This window comes from Microchirus variegatus, assembly GCF_963457635.1.
Source record: "Microchirus variegatus genome assembly, chromosome: 10".
NCBI lineage: Eukaryota > Metazoa > Chordata > Actinopteri > Pleuronectiformes > Soleidae > Microchirus > Microchirus variegatus.
In genome coordinates, this window is record NC_139811.1 from 21301607 (window position 1) to 21325275 (window position 23669).

The 23669-nt window shown below is 41.0% G+C and overlaps 1 protein-coding gene across 1 annotated transcript in view; it reads right to left on the bottom strand.

Moving 5' to 3' along the window:
- baiap3 (BAI1 associated protein 3) overlaps positions 1 to 23669 on the bottom strand; it is a gene marked incomplete at its 3' end in the record, with an annotated part of 53944 nt that overhangs the window by 25866 nt on the left and 4409 nt on the right. The window contains 2 exon segments of the mRNA XM_083895877.1: positions 705 to 792; positions 13074 to 13216. Of these exon segments, the coding sequence (XP_083752003.1) occupies positions 705 to 792; positions 13074 to 13207 (222 nt within the window). The 5' untranslated portion in view covers positions 13208 to 13216.

The window sequence follows — 23669 nt, forward strand, 5'->3', positions numbered from 1 at the left end:
ATTCATTGTGGGCCGCCAGAAATGCTTCCGCACTTTGAGAACCAATGATCTACAACAACCAAAAAACTAATATTCAACACATCCCAAATGCAGTTGTCACAGCTTACACCTGTATTGACCAATATATACACGTAAAATCATAATTATTATTTTGGACATTGAAAATATTACCAAAAAAGTTTAGTTTCTGATAACAATCCAATAGGAGTTTAGGAACATTGTTTTCAAATCAGCACAAATTTCTCTCGAAGGCTCAAATCATCTGATTTATTGGCCAGCTCATATGCATCAGATGGCCAATAAAAACATGGAAAATAGTCAAGAAAATTCAACATGTGGTGTGGCTGTTCCTTATGTTTTGATGAAGAACACTTTGCTCTTAGTTCCTCACTCTGCGAAGACATGCATTTATTTATTTATTTTTTAAATGAAGTTGTCAAACTCCAAGTAAACATGTTGCCGAAGTGTCGTTGCCTTGTTAGCTGTGGCAGCAGGAGGAGCTGAACATAGATACTGACAGCAGCTTGTCACAGCTGAGCTTCCAGTCTTCTGAGCACCCAACTCAACCCGGCCCTTCTGTCCAAAGACGTCACGCTGGCCGTGGCGGTGAGTTGCTGGAACTCTACTCACTACATGCTCATCAACAGTGCAACACACAGAAATGTAGGGGATTTGAGGAGAGAGGGGGGGCGAGGGGGGGTTACCTCGGCGTCTGCGGCCCGCAGCATGTTCTCCTGCTTCTGGAGGACAGCGTTCATGCGCTCAAAGAACTCCACGCTCTCCTCGGAAATCCTGCCAAGAAGAGGGAGCTGATTGACAACTCAGCTCTAAAAATAGAGATGGAAACACTTGGGAAAATATGTGAATGTGAAAGAAAGACAGCAAGAAAGACTGAGGCGACAAGCATGTTGTACTAATCAGTGTGGCATTAGGATATTTCTGGAGAGGAAGTGAAAACACTGTGGGTTTCAAAGACGTTGGGACTGCGTCCTGTTTACAGACACCACGGAGGAGCATCTGTCACTGATGGAAGCAAATTCCCTGTCATGCCAGGGAAATGAAAAAATGAATCAGTATTATATAATCATTTGAAAACTTTTAACTAGATGTTAAAACAACAATATTATTTTGTTTGAACATTTAGTTAAAAGTTGTGTAATCCCTAAATAACTCAAAATGTCCCTCGGTAGACTTGTGACTGGTTTTGCCATGGCTGGCCACATATTTTCACATGACAGGGACAAATGACCTTGTCACTATCATATGCTTATGATTGAACTCTTTTAAAGCATTTTACAATTTTTATTTTTAATTATTTTAATAATTGTTAAAGGTCACATAGAGTGGTCCTGTTGCATATATAGTTATGGAGGTCTACTTACATACATTAACTTGTTTTTGTGGTCAAAAACCTCCTAGTTGCTGTAAACGAGCCGATTGAAATCCTCTTTTCTGACGCTGTTCCTGAGTCGATATTTCAGAGTGAACTCTCACCCCCAGAAGACAGAGTCTTGTGATTGGCCAATAATATTCAGCACATCCGCTCTCAGAAGCGCAGCTCCCCCTTCTGGAACGGTGGATGCACTGCTACTCATTATCAAAACATTGTTTTAACAGTGTTTAAAAATAGCTTCTTCACAACTCCCCGCCGCAGTCCCTTTTATGACTTTGACCAGGAGTCAGACCCAGAGTCAGAAGACACTGTCGCTCGTGAAACACCTCCACAACGGACGTTATTCTTCTTCTGCGGTTCAATGTACGCAACCGGATGTGCCCGGACTAGTGCCCGGAGCAGGACGATCTGCTGTTCAGGAGAACTGCTGTCTATGTAACCGGACCGGGTTTTTTCAGAGATCTCACTGAGCCCGAGATTACAATAAAACACAGCGTTCTCAGCAGTTGCTGAACTGTTTGTTTAGAACCTTCAGGGCTTCTTAAACAAGGTAATGACGCAGATACACACTTCACACAACTTCCGGTCTAGGTCTGCTTTAAGTATCGTCATATTTTATGCTCCATTTTTATATCCAGTTTTATTTCTTCTTTTAATTACTCTGTACTCTGTTTTATTTGATATAATTAGGTTTTGTTCAAATTGTAAAGCACATTATGTTGCCCTTGTGTATGAAATGTTGCATACACCATTGCATCGGAGGACTGCAGTGGGTGAAATGGCACTTGGCACTTTTCTTTTTTTTTAATAAACTGGCATCACCTTGGCTCAAAACATGGATATCCCAATCTTTGTAATCTCATTTAAACGTGAGTTATTATATAACATGAAATGTTCTGTTATTATACATGAGGTTGTAGTTTAAGCGACAGCCTCGGTCATCGCCAAAGCCTGGGTTTTAGTTTCATGCATTTGCAGGCGTGAACAGCGTGATCCTGAAGCCAGGTTCTTGCCACTGGAAAGAACCACTTTACAGCCGCTTCAGCTTCTGATCGGGAAGTTTCTTCCACAATCATTTCTCCCGTAGCGCCTCCAGGAGTAAGGTGGATAGGTCAACAGGAAACGACCTAATACTAACAAGCTGAAATGGGGGCATATCTCCACCGAGCCTAGCGGAGACGGACACACTTCATTCAATAAATCGATTCCCTGCGAGTGTTTGTGTTTGACAAGGACAGTAATCCAATTAAATGGCTTAGGACGACTTAACTGTGCATGGCAACATACTGAGTGATCCATTTTTATTTTTCTGGCGCGGCAGCAACACACTTCAGTAAACATGATCTGTTTTCTGCTCATGATGGGCTACTGGACTCCTGCAGGCAATTGATTTTTTTTTTATTATTATCTGTCAATCACCTTCTTATCTGATGCCCCCCCCCCCACACCAAGCAGAGTTGGTCCACATTAACATGTCTGCACTCCGCATGCAGCAAGTTAATCTACTATGATGAGCGGAGCTGTGTGCAAAATGCAAATGATGTTTTCCGTTTCCTCCAGGTGCGAGTGAATTCCCGGACTCCCGCCAGCCACAGTTGTCATGGTGATGCAGACACATTCGGGGAGAGAAAAGCTGGGCTCAACACCTTGGGAATCCCCCCCTACAATTACCACCGCCACCACCACCAATACCACCACTTTCATCCTCACCTCTCTCACCCTCCTCCCAATTCTCTCACATCCCCCCCCCCCCCGCCCTGTATAGAAATAGCCAGGGCAGACTGCAACTCTGATTTGAGCGGTGGCACAAGCGTCGTGATCACATCATTTGTGCCATCTGCCTACAAATCCTCACCTCACTCCACTTTTCACCCACCCTCCCAGCTTCAGCCTCCTTTCTCATGTCTCATGCCCTCCCCACTACATTATGCAGAAGAGTCGTCCACAGGGGCCCCCGTCACGCGCCTTTATTAGCGTCATCGCATCACAGCGGGCGTGTGGCAGCCCATCCCAGCACCCACTGACTCTCACCATGGTGGGGGTAGCGGATGGCAAACCCCTGAGGCATTGGTGAAGACTAATGGCAGCCATGCTGGGAGAGCTGGTCAGGTTTGCACTGGTGTCAAAACCGTAACATGTGAAGAGGTGGATGCATTTAATTAAAGCTGCTTGCTGGAACCTTTAATCAGTTCGTGATGCATGGTACAATGTTATCATTAAAAAGGAAAGAAAAAAAACCACAAGTGCTAATTACTAGACACCAGCACAGTTTTTAATTTACGGGAGCAGATCTGCAGCTACAGAGTTAGCCGTTATTCTGTGGATTATTCTGGATTTATGGAACTGTCTAAAAAGCCAGTAACTTTTAGGTATTATAAATTACTTAAATTAATTAATTAAATTATACATTTTTATTCAGCTATATTTCAAAAACAGCATCAATACTCGTTTGGGAATTGAACCCTTAACTTTACAGGTTGCATTGTTGCGTGATTGTTGCAAAAACTAAACAACTAAACAAAAAGAGTTGTTTTTTTTCTTCTTCTCTCTCATCTGAAAAATCTCAGGCAGTGTTTAAAAGCTTCAGGCTTCCATCTGCGAACGACTCCACAAATAAACCCTGTTCCCCCTAAAGAGATCTGAGGTTTCATTTGCACATGTAGTACAAAATAAGCCTTGTTTGATTGTAATGCCGGCGCTATGAGACTCAATTCCTGCCACATCTATTTTCATCCAAGGCATTTTTTTCCCTTTCAGAATGATGTCTATCAGTCAAACAGCATGAGGATTTGCCCAGACAGTCTGGAATCCTTTGTGTCAAGTTGTGGAATGATGTGTTCATGAGCAGAAAATCAAGCCTGGATATTGAAATAACAGTTCATTTTGATTTTTGATTTTAAAACTCTATCTCTGTCTCCATCCCTCTCACACGCACACACACACACACACACACACACAAACACATGCTACCAGAATAACAAACTGATATGATGTTGCTAGGAAACAGGTTGTTCAAACATTCAAACACTTCAATTACAATATAGTTCTCCATTTTTAGAGTAAATCAGATGAAAAACATAAATAGAAAACACTGGGCACTTGTTCCATCTGATAGAATTATGTTTTTTAAACACTGCGCTAATATGGAGCGTGAAGGTGACAGCGGGCTCTCGCGCCAGACTCCAATACAATATGGCAGTGCATACATAGTAATTAATAGTGCAGACATCACTGTCATGTGCAGCATGAAAGACATTATGACATCTGCAAGTATGCTAATGAAATAAGATGATTTTTTAATCGAATTCTTCATGGTCGTCAATGTACTGTATAATATCGACCCGTCAGCTCCAATCATAACTGAGGGTGTCCATGACAAGAGCCAAACCCTCACTACAATACTACACACCAGACACTTTTGTTTTACTTCAATTACACATTTGATCGAGCACGAGATCACAACAGGTGAAAAGACGTCAGTGGCGGAGATTCGGTCGCGACAGCTCAGACCGAATCTCTCCGTCCGATAACTTGTTGAAGGACCAGCCGTCTCCTGCAGATCGGCATACTGACAGACTGAACGACGGCCTGGTGTGAAATTATTTCCAACTTGGATCCTCCCGGGTGCTTCACAATTGTATTTCACAGTTTATACTTCCTTGCCAAGTGGTACAATGGCTGAGTGAGAACTTGAACTATCTGATATCAAGCAATAAAGGGCAATTTTTCACAGACTGGGAAAAAAAGAAGAGCCTGAACTGGCCCCAGAATTGTGATTTTGGTTGCAATCCAGCAAACATAAGCGTGTGAGCTATGTGAACTTATATTAAGTTAAAAGAAGAAAGATGCAAAACCAGTACGTGTAATTTGATATTGATAGACACTTAAAATGGAACTATGCAGGATTTTTAAGCAAATTGAACAGCTTTCTAGTCATGGTTAAATGTCTTGCTGTGGGGAGATTGGGAGTTGTCTCCACTCCCCCTACCATCATTAAAACCGGCTTGCAAAATCAGGGCGGCCAACCCAGAATCCTCAGAATCAGGAGGTCTTGTGTAGTCTCGGGTCTCAGGAGAGATCCCCAGACAGTGAGGTTAAAAGCAGAATGTGAAGGATGGATGGTTTAAGGTGGTGTTGTATGTATTACAAAACCGTAGGGGGCGCTCTGTAGAGAAAAAGTTCAGTTTTAAGGTTGTGACATGGAATATAAAGGTATCGATTCATTCCAAGTAAAGACTTTTTAGTTAAGTAACACACAAGGGCTCATGCTGGTGAATGACTGTGTAATAGGGCTGCCACTTAAATAAAAATAGTCATGATGAATTAAATTACAATGGCCACCCCCTGTGCCACTCCTCTTAATACTCCACACATTTTATTAAAATGTATAATACTTATTAATGTTATTAACAGTTCTGTTGGTATTAAGAGTAGTCACAAACCTCGATAGAATAGGTTAGAATAAACACTCTCTAAACAGGAATTGACAACAGGAGGAGGCTCCAACAGCTTTTAGCTAAAATGTAATAATGTTACATAAGTTCTAGGTTAAAACATATAACTGACAGTGGTTGGTTGACATCAAATTCAACAACTTTCCAAGACCAATTCCCTCAAATTCAAGGACCAAATGTGCTGAGATGGGAGGGCAACTTGTAAGAGAATTTTTTGTGGGGGAGACAGAGATCTTGGAATTTTTAATTTCTCAGGCATCACGTTGTCATTTGCTCTCTCTTGCTTAACATTACTCGCTCATTGTTCTGCACGGAATCTGAAGTCAACGGTGGAGAGAGATTGTGGACAGTGTCCACAACACCGCTAGTGATTTTCACTCAATGTTTGTCCTGCGTAGGCCTAGTCTACATACATCAAGCAATGGAGGACATGAAACAGTAGGTGGCGTCATAACAAACATTTATCAAAATATCAACTCAACTTATTTCTTGCACAAAATTCAAGCATTTTCAATGACCCATTTCTATTTAGAGCAATTTTGAAAAAAGGACCTGTTGACATTATTTCCCAGAAGCACAAGTCTGTCAACCTGATCGGTATTGAGTGCAGCTCTATTTTTATTTAAGGTATCACCCATGAAAACATGCCCAGAGCTCACAGGTGACGCTGACACACAGATACTGTATTTATGAGTCAGGCTTGCATGTCCAATGTGCTGTCGGTCCCGAGGCTACCTTTGCCGAAGTCACATGGTTAAGACTTGTGAGCACCCTCTGCTAATGCTAATTTGAATAGTCTATGAGACTGCAGCATGAATTTCAAACAGGTCTTTACAGAACGAAAAGGACTTTACACCCTACTAGGGTTGCCACCCGTCCCGTAAAATACGGAATCGTCCTTTATTTGGAAATTAAATGTTGCGGATTGTTCGTATTTCCTTAAATATCCAATCCATTTGTCTCACACACACATCAACACTAAAGATAAAGATGAAAATAAAACACAGGGAATACTATCACTACCACTAAACTTGTCGTGGCGGGATCTCCGCCTGTCCTCTGTGCGTGTACTGCTGTCACCGTTGCCTAGCGACAGACGCCACACATCGGTGCTGCTCACCGTTAACTAAAGACATCAGCTCATCTGATTAATCTGTTATTCCCTTAATTACAGCTAAACTACAGCGTCTTCTACAAAAAGATTGAGACCACGGAGTGAAAACAATGAAAAGTGCACTGTTAAGAGTTGTTAACACTAAGATCTACTTGGATCGCCTGCACGTCATCCGCGACTGTACTCGATCGTCGTCATAAGGATTATTAACGGATGTAAAGATAAAACTGCGTGTTGAGAAATTATCCAGTCTGTGCCTGCTACGGACAGATCGATTGGAGGAGAAGCGCAGAGCGCAGCAGCGGCGCACAACGCAAGAGAGAGAGAAGCAACAGTGCAGGTGCGGTGAGCAGACAAAAAAGGCCGGTCTGCACCAGATGAGGGGGCGCACTATAATAGAATATACTATAATTGCAATTCCTTGACTTTAGTGAGGTAAATACACACAGTCCCTGCCATGACAGCAAAATTATAAAAATAAAAATAAAACAATGGTACAGAATTAGCATAATAACTTATTTCGGTTTTCCGAAATAAGTTATTATGGTTTCGGGCCAACTGTTTCCTGATTTTCGGTGCATCCCTAGTTATATCTTGCCAATAAAGACATTTCTTGTTCATGTGTTCCCCCAGCTGCTTCCCAAAGTACATATTTTCTGTAATACAGAGTTCTGTAATGTTCCGCGTCTGTGGTAACGTGCCCGTTTTGAGTTACTTGCCCTTACTTCATGAGTCACCATAATGGTCCTTCGAAAAGCCTCAGAATGCCCCATTTTTACCTCCAATTTTCAAATGCTCTGCACCAACCCACCTCCGATCCCTCGCCATGTACTCTCCATAGTGAAATTTTCCGAGAAAAACCCCTGACGCCCTTACAACACGCGCCTAGATGTCCTAGATTAGTCGGCTCCGTGGTGGTCATGGCCCCCAAGGAGGGGCCCTTTCTGAAAGGTGGCAACCCTACACCCTACGTTTGAAACAATATTGAATTCCGATTAAATCGTATCGTGTCACCGATCACTCACGGAACGCAGTGTGAGTTCACAGTGACTGCACAGAAATCCTCTAACTCTGAATGTCATGTCGTGTGAACTTGGCGTCGTCTACTTTCTGCACTTGACAGCGATGATGGCACAGCACTTTTTTACCCGGTCGGACATTGTTACAGACCAAAGCTGCTTTTACACCCGCGGTTCAACCCTGAACTCTCTTTTTCTACGAGGAACAGTACATGTGGCCTTTGTAACGACTGAATCTAATGAACTGCCAAATGCTTGGTACAGAGGCTGTGTTATATCTGGCCATGTCTCCACCCTGCTCCAAAATCTAATGAAATATTTCGAGTGGGTAAAAAAAAACATGTCTCACACAGAAGCTCTCCAGTTGTGCACTGCATGTGGGAAAGGGCAACTGTCAACTGTAAGTAATCCACTGATGTCTGGACTATCGGGTGTGATTCAGAGAACCACTGTTCACATGAGAAAACAGCTCAAATAAAATACGCTGTTACTTCAGCACAACGTATGTAACGTGTGCGGTGTATGGTGATTTTTGTCAGACAACGCTGTTGCAGGGTTTTAGATAAACAGCATGGAAGTGGCAGCTTGTTAACATGTATTCATTGTGGGATCTGCCTCAGTGACATGTTCATACTTGTTCCGACGACAGAAAAAAATCATAGAGAACAGCTTGACTGAAAAGTTGGATTTCTAATATAAAATGAAATGAGCACAGAGAGTAGTGGGGAAGAAACGAGATGAAACCAGCTGACACCAAGCTGAATGCAAATAGGTCGCAGTGTCATCAGAGTATGCTAACTGGCGTTCTGCAGCTCCACAACAGTTTTCAGTCACATTCTCGGTTTTATTCATTGGCCATACACACACATCTATGTAGCTTATATTTAGAATGTTATGGGATTGAGCTGGAGTCAATCGTAGCTCACATTACGGGAAAGGGAGGATTCATCCTGGACAATTTTCCAACCTGCTGGTCCAACAAAAAAAACATTCACATTTAGCATATGGGCAATTATAGTTATATAACAATTAACCTAATCCCAATATGTGTGTCTCTGGACTATGAGAGGAAGCCAAACTGAGTTCAACTGGGACTCAAACCTGCAACTTGCATGCTGGAAGGTACCACTGCTAACCACCGCACAGGTATGCACTGGATTTTAACTGTTCTGGTTGCATGATTACTCATATAAGTGCCAAAATCTCTGCCAAATCTGACTGTGAAAATTAAATAATAATTAATAGGATTTTCAAATCAGGAAAAAACTAAAATATTGATTTGGTATTTTCAATGGCTTTGTAACCATTGAGTAAAATATTGACTGATATAGACCTTATCCTATAAATCCCATTTAGTATCATTTCAAATTGTTACTCCGCATTGATTAGACAAATATGATATATTCACTCAAATTAAACCAAGGAGTGAAATTATTAAATGAGTCTGCACCAAGCTCATGATTCAAAATCCAATAAAGTCAGATGTGTAATATAAAGGTCACCACTGTTGAAGATGGAAGTGGAATAAGTTAACAAAAATAAGCCACGCGATCACTATGAATGTAAATCCCTTTTGGTTTTATGCAACAGAAATGCCAAGTAAAGCTCACCTGTGGCAGCGTCTTGTGAATCTAACTCCACATCCCAACCACAATAAAGGCTCGAAACCATATTCTGATTATTTTTAATTAAACATGTTCACCTCCATTGTGCCATTTGCTGCTCAGAGAGCTGAGCGTGGACAGTCAACTGGTGCAGGGTCAACAACTGTGGACGGAGTGGCCCAAATCTACATGGCCTCATTTGCAAATTCTCTATTAAAGTCGGAGTCCAGGCCGGTCAGCAGCAGTCTGAGAGGATAACAAAGATCAACAGGCTGCCTCTAATGATGAGTGCTCAGAGTATGTGCACGGCTGAGGCTCAGTGTGAGGGCTGTAACACTAGGAAGATGGAAGATGGAGAAAAAGGTGAGATACTGACAGTTTAAAATATCCTTCAGAGAACACAAATAGGGTTCTATGGAGCAGATTAAACATAATTAAAAATATATCATTAACACGCCATAGAGAGGCAGTATTATATACTATATGTGTATTAAATAAAACATTAATTAATGTCTTTCAAATCCAAAATTGATCAGTCCTCAACACAGCATCTAAGGTTATCTGCTGTGTTAAAAATAGACATGGTCTTCATTACACGTATTACAAGTTCACATCGTGGTGGTAGCTGCCTGTGTTTAGGTTGCTATAGAAACCTCAGGTTCATACTATTACTTTTGGCTTCAGATGAAGCTTCAAAACAAGACTGATGAAAAAGAAAAAAGAAAAAAGAAGAAAAAAAGCAGCTTCCTGATTTTACCTGTGCCACAAAGCAGACAAGGAAAGAAGAAGAAGAAAAAACATTGGAAAGGATCAGACAAGATCCAGACCAGGCAACATCATACACTAAAGGCCAGTTTATTGTCCAAAGCACTCAAGGACAAAGCAGACAAGTAAACAAACACAAGACATTATTCAAGACATTACAGAATGTTGTAAGACAACGACAGAAAATAATGACAAATACTAATAAACGGACATACAGTGCACATACAAATACATGTTTACTGTGTGCACATACAAACATCCATAGGTACAAAAGCTCTTACAGTGGACACACATTTGTACAAATACAAGTACGTACTATACAGTATGCATACAAAATAATTGACAAAAACACAAGGTCAAAATCAAATGAACACAAAACAAAACAATAGACATACTGTGGTCATTTTTTTGTGGTCAGTATAAACACTCATATGTCACTGTAACTAATTATTAATAATTATAATAACTAAACTATGAAGGATTCATCTTGACACAGCCACAGATTTATGTATATGATTATGTGGATGCTATGAAATGTAGATTTGGCAAATGTATGAATTTATGGCAACAATAAACAAATTCATCATCGATTGATAAATATTCCCACCAAAATAACAACCCTACAGATTGTCTTCAATAACAGTTGACATAATCCATAGTAGAGTGGCCTCTAGTGGCCTGAGTAATTGTGAAGTAAATCACATAATATTAAATAAAGACGGACAAGAAGATTGGTTAATTTTTGTTTCTTTTATCTGTAATCGTTCCACAGCCATTGCTCTGTGTTTATGACCGTAACCATGGCAACAAAGGTCTGCCAAACAGACAAAAAACAGAAAAAAAAACAATTTTAACACACATTTAGTACAAATACACACTCAAACACATACATAGACATATAAAAAAGTGATTTGCTCTGATACAAAAAGGTGTATCACTCAAGTCAACGAGAGAGAGAGGTGTGCTGTACTATGTTGTTGAAGGAGACGTGAGGACATTAGAACCATGTGGCGTAAACTGATATACAAGAGAGCAGCATTTGTGATCCCCTCAGAGCCTGACTGTGCATGTAATAGCGAGGAGATGTTTCCTTTGGGGAGAGGCAGCTTGTGCATGGCCTCCTCACAGCAAGTCACAACTGTGGAATAAATGCCAGCCACATTAAAACGCTGCTGACAAGAAATGATGAGCTGCAGCTTAAGCAGAAAGGAAAATAGATTAATAACAGACAAGAATTATTGCTAATGAGCATGTGATGTTAAATCTTCAGCTACCTAGAAATTAAATTTTCCCAAATAATGATGAGTGCGGCTATAAAATGCCGTGTTTCCATCATGGTACGGGTAGGTTTGGTAATGTATGTTGTGGTTTGGAAAAGGTAGTCCCCCGATGGCCGCATAGCGTGATGTCATACCGGTGAAACGACAACAAGCGCAATACAACAGACAACAAAGGAGGCCATCCAGCAGCTTGGTTAAGGCACATTTCCATTGTATACCTCTAGCACTACTTGGCTCTTCTTGACTCGACTCGACCTCATCAACATGGACGGAGTCGTCATCGCACGGCTGCGCGAAACTGCCATGATGTTGTTTTATACACAAACACACACACTAGTGACCTGTAAAGCAGTTGTTTTTGGTGTAACTGAATCATTAGAATCAGATCTTCCTCCATGACCGGAGCGCAGACTCCATCTGACAGTCACTGAATTGAAATATGGCTGAACAGGTTGTGATTTGGCACATGATAGCTGGCTTTCAGCAGTGCTGTCGCTAAATACACCACTCCTCTGTTAAATATTAAGTTTTAAGACATTTCCATTTCATTGCTAAATGTTTGAGATTAACGCATTCAGAATTTCTATCACCAATCAGTGGACAGGAGTCTGTGGATGTCACCTTTTGTAACTATAGCTGGTACTATGGCTGATGGACAAGCAAAAAAAAAAAAAACGAGTAGTCGAGTAGTGCTAGAACTGTATAATGGAAGTGCCATTCACGGCTGTTTCATGGGATGTTGACACCAATCTCAAGGGAATGGTGTTTTTCTGTCGCCCATTCAGCAGACTGTGATGGGTGGAGCTGGTCTAAATACCTTACCATTTTACTCTGGTACCCAAAGGGAAGGGTACCAAAGAATGGAATGGTTGTGGCCAGTTATTTTGGTACTATTCCTAATCGAATTCAAAATAATATGATTATGTTGGACTACTACTTCTCCTTCTCCTCCCTCTTCACAGCAGTGTGATATTTTGCGGATGTGCAAGAGTGTGAATTAATAGAACATAATTAACTTTGGTGGAACACATTCAGTTGGTATGTTTGCATTTCAACAGCCAAGCTAACAGACTATTTTACTATGAGGAAGCAATGCTTTGCTTGTAATTGTATGTTTTCTTTGCAAGACGCCATGTAATAAGTGCAATGGCATTCAGTGAATCAGTCATTGTTGAAATATAAGCCCAATTTATGCCTTCGTTCTTCTTCCTTGTGTCAGAATACAGTTGGTGTATGCAATGGGAGAAACAGGCCTACTGCCCCCAGCAGTTCCAATAGTGCACTGCAGTTATTGAACATTTTCCAGAGGTGGAGTTTAGGTTCAAAGTGGGCTAATCATTTCAGCCCCACTTACTACCACGGCATACCACATTTTGAATCAGTTGTACAGCATAAAACCTCAGCACTTCAAAGTAATATCTGTAAATGTGTGTCAACGACTCACCTGCGAGGTAAGGGCTCGGGATATGATGTGAGGGGGCTGCTGGCTGAGGGCGGCGTCTCCCGTCGGCTCCTCAGCGACTGGCTCCTCTGCACCTGCCGCAGCACACTGCTCTTGAGGTCCAGCAGCGTCGTCATGGTGTTTCACTGCCAGAGGTGACACAAAGAACCTGTCACTCCACACTGAAAGACTATGATTGGCATGCGTTTGACGTGAAGGAGTAATTCACAATGCTACTCGAGATGAGTCAAAGTATGTTTAACACTGGGTTTCAATTTTATACAGCCACTTCTTTCTAGGAATACATTAAATCCAAGGTGTTTTCTTCTTGGCCTGATCCATCCCCCACTCCCCTTCTCTTTTAACATAATTACACTCTTCCTCAGCAGAAGATGTGTTTTAGCTCAGTCCGAGTCTTCCCGATGCCCGGGGGCATGCAATTTATCTCACACCTTTTACTCTGGTGAGCTCATAGTCACTTGACCTTTATTTATAGGACCACACTTTGTACAAGATATGCAAATTAAGAAGCCCTGGCAAGCAGAGACCTGCAAGAGCTGCATAATAGCAATGTCACAAAAATGCGGTTGTATAATTACAACTGGCAAGAAAATGGAGCTGAAGAGGCAGCGATGTTTAGAAATGTCTTAACATTCAGACCTGAAATGTCTGAACGGTCAACACTTGACCTGCTAATGTTTCAAAAAGAGCTCAGTCAATGTCAAATGATATAAAACGCTGAATATTAAAATATGAGAAAGTGAAGAGTAAGGCTGGATATTTTTGGACTAGTTTTAACTGGACATGGGATCTTTTGAGATTCTGATTGTATGATTATCTTAAAGGGACAATGTGTAGTATTTATGGGTTTATATAACCCAAAATCCACTTTTGTATACATATTATGTGCTCCTGCATTGTCTAGTCGCTGTATAATAGTTTTTGTTTCATTTTCGTAGTGTTTCTTTACTTGTAGCGGAAGTCCCGCCTCCACTCTCTCCGATTCGTCTGCTACGGCCGCGGTAGCTCGCCCTCTCCCTCGCCTCACGAACCTCATCTGCTGACACGGAGAAAGACGACGAGGATGACATTTGACCGGCTGCGGATACCGTAGCGCTCAGGGAAGGGAGGGGGTGAGCAGAGGAGCAGTTCTTTGTTGTAAATTTCAGCCTCTCCTCTAGATGTCACTATAAACTACTTACTTCACCTTTAAATAACACCACAATATCATGGTATTTCAATTACAGGCCAACGGGTTTGGGTTTTTCTATATTTTTCATTAAAAACAAATAAACAAAAATAAACAAAACAATTGCTTGTCAATTGTCTGTCACTCCAATCAAAATGTTATGTCTAAATTATATTTTATTGAATGAACATTGCTACTATATAGCTCTAAAATGTCCTTGTTCTTCAGCCATCATACCATTCTGCAATGCTGCACCCAACGTGAGGTCCCCTGCACTCTTTTTTTGATGAGTCATCACAACCAACCTTTTTGTCTTTATGACAGAAGATTTTAGCGGTTTTAATACTAGGACTTGTTTATACCATGGTTGTATACCCAAGAACTCCACTTATGACTTCTTCTAACATGAAATGATGATTCCTGCAAGTTAAACCGCTACAGAAGCCCTTGTCTGTCACCAGCTACAGTACGTTTACTTGTTTGTCACACGGAATACACCTACACTGCCCTCTATTAATCATGTGCAGAATGCATCGCAGTCGCTTTGTTTGTGTGCCAAACACCAAACAGACACAACATACATAAAAATACTCAAGTATACAAATGCATACTTAAAAGCAATTATATCTATGGCCTAATGTGGGCTTGCAAATGTCTAATTTTGGTTAAAAAGAGAAGAGAATTAGTCTAAAGCCACATTTTCACTGATCATAAAAGCTGCTGCACACTCTGGTTATTGTCTGTAATGAAAATGCAGGTATCTAACAGCTCTGTTCAGATCAGCAACAACAAATTATGAAGCCTGTTGTTGAGTTTGAAAGTTCGGCTTTTTTCAGTAACGAGTAATCTAATTATCTACAGTTTCAATCATTTAATTACCGTTACTGCGATATTTTCAGTATTATGAGCTCACTGAAGCTGTTTTCATCACACCAACTACATCTATAAACCAAGAGGCAAAGTTTTTTGCGTAGTCGCACACACAAAACTATAAGCGTGCAAACGATCAACAATATGTTGAATGGCGAGCCCAGTTAATCCTAAAGGAGCCGTCTTGAACTGGAAGTATAGCCATTACTTTTCCATATATTAAATTAAAGGAAATAATTTATATGTTAAATGCACATTATGCCATGGACAAAAGCAATTCCGACCCAATGAAACATCTTTCAGTGTCACATGAAATGAGTAACACCGAGGAGACAAAGACAGTGCCACGCAATCAAAACAATTGAAGCTTGATTTTTCAGCCCCACACGTTTTGTCTCAGACCGAGTTCAACAAACTGGTAGCCACCAGTGCACCTACAGTTCGATTGAAAAATGTTACAATGTAGCAAACAGACGTGGGTACCGTTTGCTTTGACATATGCATAGCTCTAAACTAACCAAAATAGACCACAAAGACCATCGGCGCCGGGAACCATCGTCAACGCCGCGGTCACCGGAGCTGATCGCTGCCACTATAATCAATGTGAGCATTTCCACCGGTCGCACCGCAGCTTCTTGTGTGAATATGACTGGCTCACAAGGCAGCGCTCATGGAAGCTGATTGGCTACTTGAGTTTTGGAGTGACAGCTCCATGGACCGAAAGTCGTCACGTCGCAGATTTACGAGATTAAAAGTGGCAAATATACAAGAAAATAAAGTCGCAGATTTATGAGTTTAAAAGTACATTTCCATTTTATTAAATGTGTCCACTTACACACACAATTTCTCCCACTGTTTATGTGTTTTAAATATGACCTATATCTATATCAGTTCAGTCTGTGTTTGTCAACTGCTGTCGGCTGCCTCACTCGCTGCGCTGGGAGAAGAAATAAAGTCGATTTCTTCCCATGGAGCCGACATTAAAATTATTTTGATTTAGCAAATTTCTGTCAGTCAGCTGGTGAAGGCAGGTTATCCAGCCGCTGTCACTCGGCTTGGGAGCTGCCCAGACGGCAACGACCATCTCTCTCCCAGTGCAGCGAGTGAGGCAGCCGACAGCAGGTGACACACACAGACTGAACTGATATAGATGTGGTTCATAGGTTTAAAACTCATTAACAGTGCGATCGCAGTCAGGGAGCGCAAAGAACTTTGCTTCTGAAAAAGTGTTGTTTGATAATATTGACACAAATCTAATTCCATAAGAATCAGCTCCACTGAGGTGTCTCATTAACCCTTCACACAAAACAATCCAACCATTTGTGGAGGAAAGTTTTACTTGGACATCGTGACTTTGAGTTAATATGAGTTTTTTTTTTTTTTTCTTTTTAAATGAATCTATTTGAGGGCCTTGGATATTGGCAGCGTGTTGCTAAGCGATTCACTCAGACAGAGAAGGTATCTTTTTTTCAGCAACCCAATTTGAACTCTCGTTTTTTTTGGCTACATGGTGACATTAAACTGAATTGTGCTCCACCAGTGCTGCCCACAGATGCAAGCAATTTAGTGACACTCTTCATATATGAATTTCCAAGTAAAAGTGATATAGAGAGTGGCAAATGCCCTCTTTTGGGCTCCAGAGCTCCAATAGTCATGAGTTGCAATTATTTAAATGATAAAGATCCAGAAAGTCCTCTTGATCCAGTGGATCAAAATGTAAAAATAGTAAAGTATGTTAGCCTCTACGCTCTCAGAGTACTCTTATATTATCTTATGTAATGTAGTGTAAATAATGTACATTGATGACCGAGCAGTTTCTAGGAACGGGAAGCCAACATTTTAACATTGAATGGAAATATGTGACTCACTTGAAAGTCACGTAACTAAAGTGGATATTTTGAAGTGCCTTGTCCTCTTTTTCTGTGCAGTGCTATTATTTTGTGGGTATAAAGTCGGGTACCACATTTCATTAGGTTTCTCCATCGCCTTTATTGGGAGTTAATCCTTTTAATCTTGACAGAAGGTTGGGGTGTCTATAAATACCTGTGGTTCAATTTTGAATCCACTCACTAAATCCTCGCAGGAACACAATAACCTTTATTAGCTGCCACATTTTATCAAACGCAACACAACGTTTCACGGCAGTGTCGAGGCAAGAGTGTTAACAGTGCGCCTAAGTTTATTTTTACAACACTCACTTCATATAGAGAAAACGGTAATTGCAACAATATCAGTCACACCAACGGCATCGGTTTCTACAGAAAGTCACTCAGGGATGCCGACACATCTGCCTAGCAACTGAGAAATCAAAGAGACTCATCAACAGCATCTGCTCACTCTTTTACAATTTACTGGGTTTTTTTTTAGTTCTTCAAAATGGACACTGTGATCCTGGCTCCACCTTCATCACTCTGAAAGTCTTTTGTGCTCCTTCAACCATCCAACAAAACAGAAGTGAATCAGGAAGAGGCAGGAGACTTTAAAAAAGATTGGGGGGGGGGGGCTGTCAGGGACACAAGAGAGAGGATTTGATTGACAGGAAGGCTGTTTTAGGGGACAGTGAGACAGACGCAGACAGTCAGACACTCTTTTCAACAGTTGACAGCTAGTGTCTGTACATCTGTGTGAAGAAGAAGTGATGAACTGTGGGCTGGGCGAGCTGGTTCTGACTTTTCAACCAGTAAATACAACACAAATAGTCACAGCTATTAAGAAAAAGCACATAAGCTCAGTGTGCGAAAGAGATTCTGTGTCGTTAAGCAATGTTGATTCATGTTTTTCTCCAAATTGACACTGTTTAAGGTTGCCTGTTTTGACTTAGAGTTCTCACACCAAATTGGTGCAGGAAATTATACATATTGGCTCGTGTTTGTTGCGCCAGTCCAATTGCACAGAGAGCAGCTCACAGTTGGCGTTCCAGCTCCAAATAAGCCAGAAATTCATGGTACAAGTCGCGTCTCTGGTGCAGCCAAAGGACAGTATGCCATCGATCCAGGAGGCTGACATCTGTTATCTACTTGGAGTATCCACACTTTACTCTAGTAGACTGAAGTGTCGATCCTCCCACCCTGACAGATACCATCGAAAGAGACATTTATAATGCACCCCGGAGAGCAACTGTTGGAATTTCCTCCATTTCTAATTCACATATTGATTTCCACTATATCCACAAAGGCAGATGCGATGTGTCAGTGGACCATTTCCAATTCAAAGGTGGAGGTGCATGTACATGTATACAATTATAGCCAGCTATAAGCTCCATCAAATGAGAGATAAAGTGGAAATGACAGTAATGCCTTTCATTTAGAGCTACCTGTCACTGATAAAATCCCATAATTTTCGCCCATATTCATACAAAAAGGCAGACACTAAGTGACTGAAATAATGCCAGCAGCATTTCGAAAGTATTCTATTTCAAAGGTTCAATTATGGTAGTGTTTCCCAGACTTTCTATAAGGAGACACTTTTTAACGATCGTGACAAGAGCAAATGTGTGTAGAAACTAATTCGCTACAATTTCTAACACCTAACTGTTCTACCAATTTATCCTCCACATGAGGGTCACGGGTGGAGCTATGCCAATCTTGACAACCGGGGTCACACCCTGGACAGTTCGCCAGTCCATCTCAGGGACACATACATAGACACAAAACCATTCACTCACACACTCCAATTTACCTAATCCCCAAATTGCATGTGTTTGGACTGTGAGAGGAAACTGGAGAAACCCCCCCCCCCCACACACACACACACAAGTAGAACATGCAAACTCCATGCAGAAAGGCCCTTGTTCCTACTGGGTGGTGGACCTGGGTCTTCTTGCTGCAAAGGCAAGAGGGCTGACCACTACACCAACCACATGGCCCCTAGTAAACAAGTAATTTCCAAGAAATGTTTGGAAAATGAATTATTTAAAACATAGACATATAAAATAAAAGTTTGGGGAAATTCTGCAGATGTGTTTGGGGACCCCAAAATCAACTTCCTGTGACTGATCTGTGGGTCCCAACACAGTATTTGGGAATCAATGGATTAGAGTGTAGGCCAGGTATAAATGTAACAGAAGTGGTGTGCCACCTTGTGATAAATCTGTGAGGGAAGATAAACAATGTTCTTTTGATTTAACTTTGTCAATAACATCAAAGTGGAGAAATTGCTTTCCTCGTCCTCTGGGGAGAGTCATCTTCTGGTCTGGAACCATTTAGATAATGAACTGAAAAGTGCAGCATGTTCCGGTGAAGCAGGTTCATCGAAAAACGTTGTCTTTGTATCAGCGTATTGATAACGTTGAAAAATAAGAAGATCAATAAAGAATCAATAAGATGCTTTCAATGCTAACAATAGTATATTGATTAAAGCATACATTGCTTTTATTTTGTGAATAGCCTTCTTGAAAAAATGTATTGTTTATGCAGAGACGAGGTCAGGGGGCATTCCTTCCTGAGAAAAACTAGGAAAATGAGAGTTCCTGCTACAAATGGACACCAATGTGTATGTGTTTCACTTTAATTCAGTTGCACACTAAGGGCCTGATTTACTAAGATCCCAAATAGAGAGCGATAATTTGCGTGCGCGAGCTTAAAGACTGCGCCTGCTACTGGTTTGCGTTTTGCGGGTGACCTACTTAGATTGCTGCCGCAATTGACTACAGGCGCAGAAGTGGTTAAGACCGCCCTATTTAAATGAGGATTTCACGCTAGACAAGGGTTGTCAACATGGAGAAAGAGAAATCGCAGACTCAACGGAAGCGCAGAATGAAATTTGTAGCAACTGAACAGAAAGTACAGCTGATGTTCTGCGATGAGCAGATAACTGATATCGAGGGACATCTTGTTCCCCGGGTCCATAGGACCTTTTATTTTGATTATTACCATTATTATTATTATTATTATTATTTTAATCCTGCGTCGGTATGATGGACAGCTCCATCATTACCTGACGTATCAAACAGAGAAAACTATGGACTATGTTGCCGTAAAAAAAAAAAAAAAAAAGGTGCTGCGCTCCTACTGACTCACCTGCAGCTCACTAACCGCTGCCAGGGGGGCGCTCTGCTGTTTCTCTCAAGATGACACATAGGTCTCCTTTCAATGGATGTGTGACTTATTTGTCAAGAAGTAAATAAATAAATAAATAAAGCGGATCATTACAATGGCTTTTCAGTCCCAGTCCGCCCCTGGTTTCATCTGTGTTCATTCAGTCAGGCTCATTTTCAGGTTTGATAAATCACTTTGCGCGTCCTAAAATAGCATATTTACATTTTCTCCTCCCATCACAGGCAATATAGCGTGTAAACGCCCCACATTGCATATGCATTAAGGCAAGACCGCTAAATGGGTTGCCAGTGCTATTTTGCCCAGTAGATCAGCATCAACGCAAATTTGCGTATGCAGTCCAGTTTGTGCACGTTTTTGCATGCGAAAAGCTTTAGTAAATCAGGCCCGTAGTGTTTTATTCATAGACATGTTGCTTTGCTGTTTGTATGCCCCAAATACCACGCAGATGTTGCTATCGCTAACAATGGCTACCCTGGGATACGTTTGCATCCATGGATTTTTCAGACTTTCCTCTGGAACGTGCTGAACTCCCAGCTCCGGTTTGGGAATCACTGGATTAGAGTGTAGACCAGGTATAACTGTAACAGAAGTGGTGTGCCACCTTGTGATAAATCTGTGAGGTTTTCTTTTAATTTAATGCCAATCAAAGCTAGGATATAGTATATTTTTTGACAGAAGGCTTCAATAACAACTGGCTATGTGCTCAGTGTCTGTAATTTGACTCAGGCTGTGACCTTATTAAGACCATTTACAGTGAGCCTGCATGTTTTGATGTCATATCTTGATTAAATATTTACAGATATATATCTGACCTGTGCCCCAAAGCCATCTCTATACACTTAGGGTAAATAGAACATAATCTTCCTTATAAAGGAAATTTCAATTGTCTGAGGTTTGCAAATAATTAGACGGATTATATAACTGCGAGTGAAGCTCGCACAAAATCTTAAAAAAGGAAATAGGAACCACCAAATCAATAAACTTGGGGTTGTAACAGCGTATGTATTTGTGCCGGTTATTCCGGTAAATTAGGCTCTGTTTGTGTTGTGAACCAAAAGCAAACTTTATTCAATAGCACAATGACGTGCAGTTGAGTTTTTATTTTCCTTCCGCTGTGTTAATCAGAACTCATTTGGATCACAATGTGAATTGAACCAAATACCCCGCAGTGAAAGGAAAAGCACAATTATAAACCCACAAAGACACTCAAAAAACATAAACAAACATTTAGAGGAAAAAGCACGAGTTATAGATGAAAAAAAAAGAAACACTAATCTATATGTTTATATCAAACTTTGTATCAGAAAAGTTGAAATCGCCAATAGTTTCAACAATAGCTCTCCACTCGGCTGGTGCAGACTGTAAGATCAATAATTATGGGGATTCATCACTGTCTCCTTCTCTAATGGAGAGAAGGGAGAATGAGTGAATGAGAAAATAAACAATGTTCTTTTGATTTAACTTTGTCAATAACATCAAAGTGGAGAAATTGCTTTACTCGTCCTCCTCTTTGGATAATTAATAACTGAAAAGTGCAGCATGTTTTCCGGTGAAGCAGGTTCATCGAAAACTTTGCCTTGTCTCAGCGTATTGATAACGCTGAAATATAAGAAGATCAATAAAGAATCAATAAGATGCTTTCAATGCTAACAATAGTATATTGATTAAAACATACAGTGGAGGAAATAAGTATTTGATCCTCTCACTGATTTTGTAAGATCATCCACTAACAAAGAAATGAACGGTCTATATTGTTAATGGTAGGTTTAGCTTAACAGGGATGGACGGAATATAAAAAAGAAAATCCAGAAAATCACATAAAACAAAAGATTTAAATTACTTTGCAATTCATTGAGTGAAATAAGTACTTGACCCCCTATCAAAACACTACTTAGTACTTGGTGGAGAAACCCCTGTTGGCAAGTACAGAGGTCAGACGTTTCTTGTAGTTCATCACCAGGTTTGTAAAGATCTCAGGAGGAATTTTGGACCACTCCTCTTTGCAGATCCTCTCCAAATCCTCGGCAAACTCAAAGCTTCAGCTCGCTCCACAGATTTTCTATAGGATTTAGGTCCGGAGACTGGCTAGGCCGCACCATGATCTTGAGCCACTACTCCTCCTTTTAAATCAGTTGCACACATACATAGTATTTAATCCATAGAAATGTTGCTATGCTGTTTGTATGCCACAAATACCACGTAGCTGTTGTTATCGCTAACAATGGCTACCCTGGGATACGTTTGCATCCATGGATTTTTAAGACTTTCCTCTGGAACGTGCTGAACTCCCAGCCCCGGTTTCCAAGTTCCGATGTAAATGGAATGCAGCACATCAATGGTAAAATAAGCAGTAGGTTTTAGGCTGTAAGAATTTTCACTCAAGCACACCCTAGATAGATACCCAAACAGCCCATAGTAAAACAGAGGAAATACGTTGTAGCCATGGTAACAGGTGTGTGTCACAGAGAGGGTAACACAAAATTACAGAAGCTTATATTAACTGTATTGGACTGGGGTTTGAATTGGGTTGGTTAGAACGAGCACACTCGATCTTCACTATTTCCAATTTGTCCAAATTCTACTGGAGAGGCTGAACACCAGAGGTCCAAAATTGTGAGGGGGAGAATGTGTTCACCTTTCATGTCGTACTGCATGATTTCTCTTCAGAAGTGTTAAAACGACGCAGCAGTGGAAACACCTGTGTCATGTTCTATTGCTGTTATTTCAGCTCCGGGTTCACACCAAATTCACTCCATGCAGACTGGGGTAGGCACCGGAGTGTTGACAGCAAACAGGCACTGCAGAGCAGCTGTCTCCCAGATGAACTCATTTCAATTACAGGAGTGGATCGCTCCCAACAGGATTTCACTCTGTCTCAGCCGTCAACCCTCAGTGACAAAATGGGTCGATGAGCCACCGTCGGTGGGGCGCCGGCTGCCAAGGAAACACCGTCAAAGCCAAGTAAATGCCTTTTCCACCACACTGGTGTCAAAGTCATGCCAGGGAAACACTTGCTTACCAGTGTCTCTCTCCTGTGAGAGCCAATGAGCCTGGTAGCCAAAGCTGCTGTGCTGATAGAATTGGAGTGTCTCTATGGTAACGGCAGGCAAAAAAAGGAGCTGGTAAATACAGGTAAACGGAATTCTATAATGGCTGGGCTTGGGGGCGGGGTGTGGGGGCAAAGAACCCTGAAGAAGATCATGAAAACATGCAGAGTGATATATATACATATATATATGTATATATATGAACACAATTCATATATATACATATATATGTATATATATGAACACAGTTTATACAAGACACACTCAGTGGTGGGAATCAATAGGTTCAATTACGATTCATACGGGTACAATCAATGCATCAGAAATTATGTTTGAAAACCATAATAACATTGTTTATTGTTGTTTTTTGTCTTTTGTCTTAATTGATGTGCTTATTTTATTAATACAAATGGAAATTACACTTCTCTGAGGAAAC